A 9784-nucleotide genomic window follows, 5' to 3' on the forward strand; every position below is an offset into this window, starting at 1 on the left:
CATTATTATGCACGTCGACGAAAGTTATGCGTCGTTCGGCGAGCGCTCGCGCTGATAACGAGCTCGTTGCGATATTCGAGGTGTTCGCCGAGATTACATCTCGCTGCCTTCTTGCGCTCGAATCGTGCGGCATATATAATATTTTGGAACGACTGATTCCTTATCGAAACTTCAGGTGAACTTTCATTAATTACACGACAACGAGAGTCTGCAGTGCACGTTCGTTTCTCTTTAAGATTATAGTCGCTTGATAGCTTAGGTGTTGCGAATGAAGGATTCTGCTCTTTATTTTAGCGAATGCGTTATTTACGAGAAATTTTAATGCGCGGATAATATGCAGAAATATAGATATAAAATCTGCAAAGTTGATTAATGATTGTAACATTTAAAGAGCGAAACGAAGTTTTATTCGATCGTGTTTATAAAAATATAAATTTGCATGGGTATCTGTGATAATGAAATGAATGTCATTGTACGAGATAGATATACGCGATAGTGTGAAGGAATTGCAATTAGTAATAAGTTATTTATTGGACATTTAAATATGTAGATAATATGCAGAAATATACGTACAAAATATCCAAAGTAAATTAATCGTTGTAAGGTTTTGGGAGTGAAACAAGTTTTCATTTGATTATCGCGTTCATTAATTGTGCCTGAGTATTTGTAATAATGAAACGAATAATATTCTCCGAGATATACGCGAGAACATAAAGGCATTGTATACTACACGTTTTGAAATTTGAAAAGTAATTTACTGAATATTTTAATATCGAAAGGAATGGTTGTCGTGAGTATTATGTTTGAAAAAAAAGTTGAAGATTTTTATGAGGTTTTAAAATCCAAGTAATTTATTTTGTATAAAATATCTCTATATATAGATGATCTGCATCTCAAATAGTAGTTTATATTTTTTTTTTTTTTTTTTGCAGAAACTAGAAAGAGTGTTACTCGCTTTGAGTTCGCAATTTTTTCACTTCCTCTTGTTTTTATACGAATATATTTGTCACCTAGAAAAAAAAAAAAAAAAATAAGAAACGAATTTACCGCTTGGTTATATAATCTTTTTCGTGTGACTTCTCTACGAAGAATACCAAAAGACCAGTCGGAGTAATTCACCTCGCAGCGAGCCTCTAGTTTCTTTTCCTTGTTCAATTATATTTATATATATGTATATATATATAATATATATTAGGCAGTGACTAGTTTCTTCGAGTAACTAACAGTGATTTACAAAGAAAGAAAACGCAAAGAAAAAAATACAAAAAACGAAAGGCAAAATGAAGCATAAAATGTAAGCTCTCTCTCTCTCTCTCTCTCTCTACCGCATTCACTTCCATCGCACGTTCGTTCTCATTTTATCCAATTCCGAGTGTTATCGAAATGACAACAAGAATCAGAACGCATTCGGGTACCAGCCAATTAAATATCTTCCTTTCATCTCATTCCGTTCTGTATTATGGCGAATTATAATACTTCGTTTCATGCGTGCCTTGACAGCGGATCGTTCAATTATTTACAATCGACGCACGTGGCACACGATCTTGAAAATGGCACTTTGGTGCACACAGTACACACGATTATTCGAACGATCCACGCGTTTCTTCCCTACTATATTTTCGTCTTTTTTTCGTATCGAACGACATTAAACAGAAAAAGAAAAAGCAAACGATCGGCGATTCCATCAACGAACAAGCGTTTTCTTCGATTTCGAAAAATCACGTATATCTCGTGTACGTCCGCTCGAATCGATCGAAGACGTAAATTATGAAGGAACAAAAAAAAAAAAAAAAAAAAAAAAAAAAAAAAAAAAAAAATAGGAAATAGAAAAAAACGAAGATGGCACGATAGCTTCACGGGACCGCATCAAGCGGCTGCATCGACTCTTCAGCAACCGTTTCCTGCTTATCTTCGGCAAAATTTCTTCGAAGGGCACACACACTCTCTCTCTCTCTCTCTCTCTCTCACTCTTTTTAGGATTCTCTAAGTACAATTTCGTAAACGCGTTCTTTCTCGCCGATTGTTACACACACACGTCGAAACTATTTACAATGAGACGACGAAGGGGCGGGATATGAAGGAAATAATAAACGCACTACCATCTTTCTTAAAACAGAGAAGTTTGAAAGCGGCAATCGATCCGATTTTTCTCTCCATGACCCTCCCAGAGAACACGTCGTCGTTCTATAAAGTCTGGGTCCAGTTTCTCGGCGCGATGTGTCGTATCGATGATCTCGTTTAAAATTCACGGCGCTGTCCACGGGCATGAATTTTAATCGAAATCCAGGTACTCGATATATCTGTCTCTTAATCTCAGTCAAGCTGATACGATTCACCGAGAAACCAAAGCCTCCGATAATTTCTCTGATCCTTCTACTTAATCATATTAACTCGTTTGTACTCCGATCAACGCGTAAGGCACTTCTTCAATTGAACCGTTTAACAAAGTACTACATATTTAGTAAAGGAACGTGTCGAAGGAATCCAAAGACTCCTTATCTCGGGACGATCACATTATATTTTTTTCTTCCAAAAGATTTTCTCGCCGCGTTTTTAGCAACCATAACCCATGGGAACAGCGACACCGGGACAGCCACCCTCCTGGTGTTTCGTCAACAGTGACATTCTGCTGAAGGTTTTGCTGCACGATGTACACGAGTACTTCTTCACGTCACTGTGCGTCTGTAGATGCGCCCTGAGGTTGCTCCTATCGGCAAAAGCTCGCTTGCAGTGCTGACAGCTGAAGGGCTTCTCTCCTGTGTGCGTTCTGATATGTCCTTGAAGCAGCCACGGCCTGGAGAACGCCTTCCCGCAGAGATGGCATTTGCAGGGTAACGTGTGTGTCCTGATGTGCATTTTCAACGCGCCCAGGCTGACGTAGACTTTGTCGCAGTATTTGCACGAGAACGATTTTTTCGCCTGTCCCTCGGCCGCCGCACAGTGAAATTGTTGATGCTTTGACAGGCCGGAGTACGTCGAATAAGATTTGCCACAATCGGGACATTGATACCTGGGCGACGTTGTCGATGAGGAAGATGATGAGGACGAAGTCGAGGACAAGGACGTCGTGGAGCCACTGGACACTCCGGTTTTTTCGATTTTCGGGTTCGCGATCGTTGAGCTTGTCGATGTACTTCCAGCGGACGATCTTCCGCTGTCGCTTCCAGGCGAAGATAAATCCTCGGGTGTAACTGGTGGAGGCGACCTGAGCGATCCAGAGCTTAAGGAACTGGTCGGTGACAAGCCACAATGGTCAGGACTGGCCCAATGAGCGTAACTCCTTGCGATTGGTCTTTGAATTGTTGGACAGGTTAGTGCACCGTGCGGTGGCGGAGAAATCGATGGATGATGCTCTGGTGACGAGTGAGGGTACGCTGGTATCGGATAGGACGGATACAACTCTGTTCCCGCGTGGTGGTAATGATAAGCCGTCGGATAGGGCAAATAATGTGGCGGATAGAGCGGAGCTGCTCGAACCCAGGCTGGAGTCGCGTAATGCGCCAATGGCTCAACTGGCGTGTTCAAGTTTAAGGGTTCCAACGGCGCCTTGCTCGCCATGAAGTGCAACGGCGCCGACGTGGCTGTCACCGCCGTCGATGACGAATTATCGTGCTGAATCACTTCCACTCGCGCCTTCTTCGCCACGAGATGAATTGGTGCGATGCCTACCGGCGGCGTGATCGCTTTCGTTGGATAGTGATGATGATGGATGTGATGCACAGGGTGCACGTGATTGTGCATCGTTGGAGAGACCGGCCTGGTTATCAATGGAGATGACAAGGACGTTTTGATGGCTGGCGAAGGAGATCTGGAGTCGCGTTGCTCCGGTTCCTGTTGCTGCTGATGCCGCTCCGCCGTTTTACTCAGATCCTGCGGCTTTGTGCTCAGGTTCTCTGGCTCGGGGATATCGTCCATCACGACATCGATGATCTCTTCTGATAAAGAGGAAAGGAAACTTCGTTTTAAACGATTGATTCCTTTTCATAAGCATAGGATTTTGAAGAAATTTCATCTTAGACGAACGATTATTTTTGTTGATAGGATTTACAAGAGAAGCAAAGTTGAAATAATCAACACTCACCTTTAATTACTTCCGGAACTTCTTCGGCCGGCAGGACATGCACTGGCCGCTTTTTCAGCGGACAATGGCTGTAATTGTTGTTTTTCTTGACGAAGCTCCTCGGTGTTTCTTCGACCAACATTTTGATCACTTTTTATTGATATCCGCACTGTTAGAAGGTTTGCGTCGGCAGTTCGCAGGTACTGGGCACCGCGATGCCGTATCACCGCGGTATTAATCCAGTTGTTCTCGATTGCTCGGCACAGATCACACCAAGCACAAACTGTAAAAATAATCCTGGGGTACGTGATCACTGCACTGCGACACACATATAACCGATAACAAAACAGTCCTCTTTCTTTCGTTCGCTGGTGAAATCCACTTTTTCGTAACGAACATACGAACGACCCTCTTCGGCAACGTAATATCGATGTTCACTATACTAAACTGAACTTGACTGTTTGATCGAACACCGTGATTAAATGTGTTCCAATTAACGAAGGATACAGAAACGGTATACAGGAAGGGATAAAGGACTGAAGATAAGAAAAGAAGAAAAAGAAGGAACGAACGATTGGCGGGTGAATTCGAAGGTACGATGGTACGAGGGTCATAAAAACTCGTAACTATGGAAACGGTTCGGCTGCAAACCGTTCTCTGACTGATAGGGGGGTGCGTCAGGGCCTTTATAACAGCTGTCCCCACCAACTACGTGCAGGTGGCCCGCACGTGCTATCTGACCAATACAGGCCCGCGGGCCCCACGCTACTCGCTTATAGGGGCGGTCCGTCACGGGCCATCGGCCAATCACAGGTTGGGCATCTGTTCTGCTAGCATGCGTATCCCCCTCTCTTTTCTACAGAACAACAGGAGGTGCAGGATGTTCACGAGTGCGACGCGATTATCCTGCTACGCTCTCCTCGCCTGTTGCTGCTTTCTCACTCCCTCACCCTTCCTTTTCCTTCCTCCATTCTTCCATCCTCTTTTCCCCTTTTTCGTACGTATCGTTCCTGTCCCCCTTGAACCAGGAGGGGGTACACAACGCCCACTGTGTCCTTGTCCCTCTCGTTCTTTTTCTCTGTTCGCGCTCTGTTACGTTGCGTTGTTGTACAGAGAGCAGATGCTGGGGCCCCAGCGTAACGCTCACCCGCCCCTTCACCGCATTTGCCGCCCCTCACCGCTCGACTGGCCCAACGACCCGTCACCTCTGCGCTGTCATCAGTGCACATGCACCACCGATTCAACGCAAACGTGTTTTCTTCTCTTTCCTACTTGTTCAATGTACTTATGTGGCAATGTTCGTACAGGGGTACGTTTGCACCCTCCCTATCTTTGCTCCGTTGCTGGTCTCACATTTTTCTATTCGAATTTCCGTTCAGTCTACCTGAATCTCCCCCTCTCGTTCTACCTTCCTTCATCGAATAAGTTGCCTCACAAATGTGTATGTTTTTCTGTATATATACATAGAAGTGCATAGAAGTGCGCGTTCTCGAGTGTCGCATTGGCTGCTGTGCCGTTTCTTTTTTTTTTTTTCCTACATGCCAGCCGCCTTTTCACGTGCTCACAGACGAGCAAGGAGCTCTCTGTGTTGGTATATACGCAGCGATCTGCCTGGTTCCCCTTTCTGAATTTCACCCCTCGTCCCTTTCTCGCCTCCCCGCCAGCGCGTTTCGAACGTGTAACGGTCGTGTCGCGTGCCAAAGCATCGCCCACGCGTGCTGGAACCCACACACGCACGTGCGTGCAGCGAGGGACAAGCGTGATTGTGTGCGCGACCACCCTCCCCTCCTTCCCTAGAGCGGGATTCACGAACGTAGCCGAGCATTTTTGCGCTCGAGAGAGGGAGGATTCTGCCTGCTTCCATTAATGATCCCGCCACGCGACCGCTCACGAGATCATCCAAGCGATAGCGGTTTTGTTATTTCTCGTATGTGGAACAGAATCCACGACGAACGTCGCTCTCGTCACTTTTGCAGCGGTATCGTAACACGTTAGAGGATTTTTACACGCGATAGTTGATTTTGCGGTTAGAATGGATAGTATGGTTGAAAAATTCTCAGAAATGAATTACAGAGATCGGACAAAATTCAAGGGGGGAAATATTCGGAAATGGCTATAGAATGCCAAAGATTTTGTGAAAATTTTGTAAAAGATCTTTGGCATCCCAAGAATGCGGCGTTCTACCTCTACGAAGTTTCTATGAAAAATCGTGAATTGGTTATTTTTACAATTCCGTTGAAAGAAACATTCTAACGATCGTTTTATAAAATCGTTAAATTTACTCGGAAACTACTGTGTAGTTAAACTGTAGACATCGATGTAAAATATGTAAATAAAGAAAATAAGACATAGGTAAAGAATTATTTTACCTACGAAATAATGCAACAAATACTGTTATATTTCGTATGGATTCCTACATTTTTGCATGTCACATACATTTTATGGATTTTTCTACTTTAAATTTCCCACTCCTATTCATTTGCAGTTTTATGATTAGTAAATACTTCGCGTCCTGAAAACGGTAGTACAAGGAGTGAGGTCATTTTATAGTAAATAGTATTGTGTATTGCTCATTGAGTACATACACAGGTAGTCATTTCGAGAGATTTAATTTTATTTATTTTTAATCTCTATACCTGATTATTTTGTTTTCCAACGCTCATCGGTCATTGGACTGTCCGATACAATCAATAGTAAACACCGTGTCTATGTTTAGAATACGCAGAATTCGAGATTTGTCAGTTGGTTTACGAGGCAAAGGTGCAACCGGACATTCCGGTCGATCGATTTTCCGTTTCGTTCGTCGATGTGTCACCGGCACTAAATCAGGTTATCAAAGCGCCACGAAATCGGCCGAATCGATTGAGAAACGATAAACCATGGCCCGAGACCGGTATGGCAACGCGGAGGGGCATGATTTTTGATGAAGGACCCTTGTACTTGTCCTCGTAAACAGCTCGTTCGTTGTAACACTTTATTCGTCGAGCTGGTTCCGCGATCGTTCTTTCGGATTATTTCGTAATAAAGGTGACAGCATTCGTGGACTAAATTTCGTGGTAAAATTTAAAGGACGCGATTGGGCGAGTGGTTGTCTTGAAACGAAACGGTTCCACCGCGCGGATTCAGCGGCGAAGGCAGACAGCTGAATCATCAAGCGCCGAGTCTGATGATTCGAGGGAATTTGAGAAGAGTGAGATGATAGTTCGTTGAAACGTGTTGGTGGCAAGACAATGGTGCGTTGTATTTAAATTAATTGCCAAGTACCCCTTTTTTTCGATTATGCGGCTCTTTATGACATCCTACATTTTGTTTTCGTAGTATCAAATTTCTATAACTATACGAACGTACCATTGAATGAAACAAAATTTAATATTTAATTTGGACCTAATTCATTTTAGAAATTTTCCCAAAATATTTTTTTCACAAATACATACTTGGTTATGTATTAAAAATCGCGATTAAACTTTTCAAGGATAAACTTTTAAATGGAAACCAAGTTCGTACTGTCAAACAGTTGTCACTAGAGACGTAATGATTTAATACACCGTCGCATTAAGCTAAACATAAACACAAATATATATGTCAACTTTGAAGACTCAAATAAAGCAGCTAATCGTTTGCTGTTACTTATTTATCGCGCCATCATTCGTCGAGAGCAGACGCGATATTCTCGTCGTTCATTATCGACGAATGTCCCGAGCCGACGTTTATACAGGACGTATTAGTCGAAATCGCCTGCATGTTCGCCCCCTCGCGTTATAAATTTATTCGATCGTTAAGCGCGACAGAGAGGTCGATTCGCTTGGCGATAAACGTGGCGACTCCTCGGGGAACCGAGGCCGTGCGACGATTCGAATCGCTGAAACGTTCCACCGCCTCTTGTTCCTACCGACTGCGCCCGCGTTGCTCCATTTTCTCGCGTCTCCTCGCGCTGCTCTCGCTTCTCTCGCTTATCTCATCGACACCCACGAACCGGCGTACGGCCGCTGTTCGTACACGCGAACCGTGTCCTTACACAACGGCCAGGGACAATGCGTTCCAAGGGGTGGGTTCTGGTCGAGAAATCGACGTCGATTCCGGGTGAATAAATAATGGAAGGTAATTGTTTCGAATTGGTGATACATACATAGCGATAGGCAGAGCTTCTGGAGTTGAAAGATTAAGTTATGGCATCTTCTGGTGATGTTTCTAAAAGGATCAAGTTTTCGAATGTTGGGCTAGTGATTCGAAAATAGAAATAGAAATTTAAAGATGCGAAAATGTACAAAATGTGCAAAAGTACAGAAATACCTGTTACAATGTTTAATGGATAAAACATATTTCTGCTTAAACTCCATTTATTCGTCTACGTTCACAAGAAAGTGGATTTGCATGAATGATAGTTAATTCACAGTTTTGTCTAACGCCAACACAAACGTTGAATGTTGCAATGTCTTTGCGACAGACTGTATATGTGCATGATATCATAGCGAAAAGATGACGAAGAATAATTTGTAAAACACTTGCAGGGAATTTCGCTCGATAAGGGTTGGTTAATCGCACATCGAAGGCTATCGGAATCTTTCGTTTCAAAAAGCGATAGAAGAATCATATAAATAAAAAACAACGTAGGTCATTTGGCATTAATAAGTCAATACGGTAGAATATCAAGAATACGGAGAATATCAAGTTTTTCTCTTCACTTTTCTGATTCATAATATTTACATGTTCGAACGATCGGTTCTCATGGTGCTTGCGATTTATGCTTGGCTAACTCATTGACTTTCAAGTTCGCTATGTTGAGTTTGTCCGAACGTTCGTGCGAATTCATAAGCAATGGAAAAGAACACACAGAAATACATTTTTAAATATTAAAAAAAGCGAGATATTTTTACTTTTAAATTACAATAAAGCACGATCACAACTTCCATACGATTTTCATTAGACCAGCTACTTTCCAAGTGATTTTTAAACGATAGATATTCAAAAAATAGTTATAAGTGGCCAATGATTTAAGGAAGAAATATAAAGAATAGGATGTTAGTATACAGGCCAATAAGTCATCAAATCATCCATTATCCTATTTTCGCGATGGAAATCACGCGCTTCCTCGTGTTCCCCCGACTTGTCGCTTATCTCATAGACACCCACGAGCGGGAATACAAGCGGTGCAATGTAAAAGTGTCCTGACACTCGACGTGCGGACAACACGGCCAACGATCAAAGGGACGACAAACAAGAGCAGTGGTCATCGAGTTTGAGCCGAGCCGACGCGGCGGATATGCCGCGTTGACTTAGCACGCGCACCGTGAGTGATCAAACCAATAACAATTCCTGTCTCGTGCAACAAGTAACCCGATCGACACGAACAAGCTGGTGACACGATTGTCAAGTTCCTATGGAATCACCGGTGATTAGCGTTCGTGCGAGTTTCGTCATAGTCAATAGACCGTAGAAAAATCTGCGTGCATATTAGAATATTAGTAATTGATTATAAGTATCAGGGAGGCTTAGATATGACAACACCAAACTACGTACTGATAGAGGAATGCAAATTAATAGAAATGAAAGAAAAAGCACTAAAAAGAGCAGCGAGGTACGAAGAGAAACCCCTAGAATCAAAAAAGCAATTACTAAAGGGGTGCATAAAGGAAAGAGAGAGAGAGAATGGGGGAATGGTCAGGAAGGGAAAAGAGCAAGAAAGAGAAAGAAGGGACTAGAAGAGGTAAGAAAAGGGGCGGACGC

The 9784-nt window shown here is 43.0% G+C and overlaps 1 protein-coding gene across 1 annotated transcript; it reads right to left on the reverse strand.

Annotated features, from left to right (window-relative positions):
• Positions 1-2553: 2553 nt before the first annotated feature.
• On the reverse strand, positions 2554-4268 carry LOC126872547 (protein escargot-like). Its single transcript, XM_050632636.1, has 2 exons — positions 4082-4268; positions 2554-3935 (listed from the first exon to the last, which is right to left on the reverse strand). Exons 1-2 carry the CDS (start codon positions 4200-4202, stop codon positions 2554-2556), a joined length of 1503 nt encoding a protein of 500 aa, XP_050488593.1. The 5' UTR covers positions 4203-4268.
• Positions 4269-9784: the final 5516 nt, after the last annotated feature.

Source organism: Bombus huntii, chromosome 13 (assembly GCF_024542735.1).
Source record: "Bombus huntii isolate Logan2020A chromosome 13, iyBomHunt1.1, whole genome shotgun sequence".
NCBI classification, from domain to species: Eukaryota; Metazoa; Arthropoda; class Insecta; order Hymenoptera; family Apidae; genus Bombus; species Bombus huntii.

Excerpts from the sequence above, each read along its gene's own strand:
- LOC126872547 (XM_050632636.1), bottom strand. The coding sequence starts at position 4,202 with ATGTTGGTCGAAGAAACACCGAGGAGCTTCGTCAAGAAAAACAACAAT. Across the intron at positions 3,936-4,081 it reads AGTTCCGGAAGTAATTAAAG|AAGAGATCATCGATGTCGTG; the intron begins GTGAGTGTTGAT and ends CCTCTTTATCAG.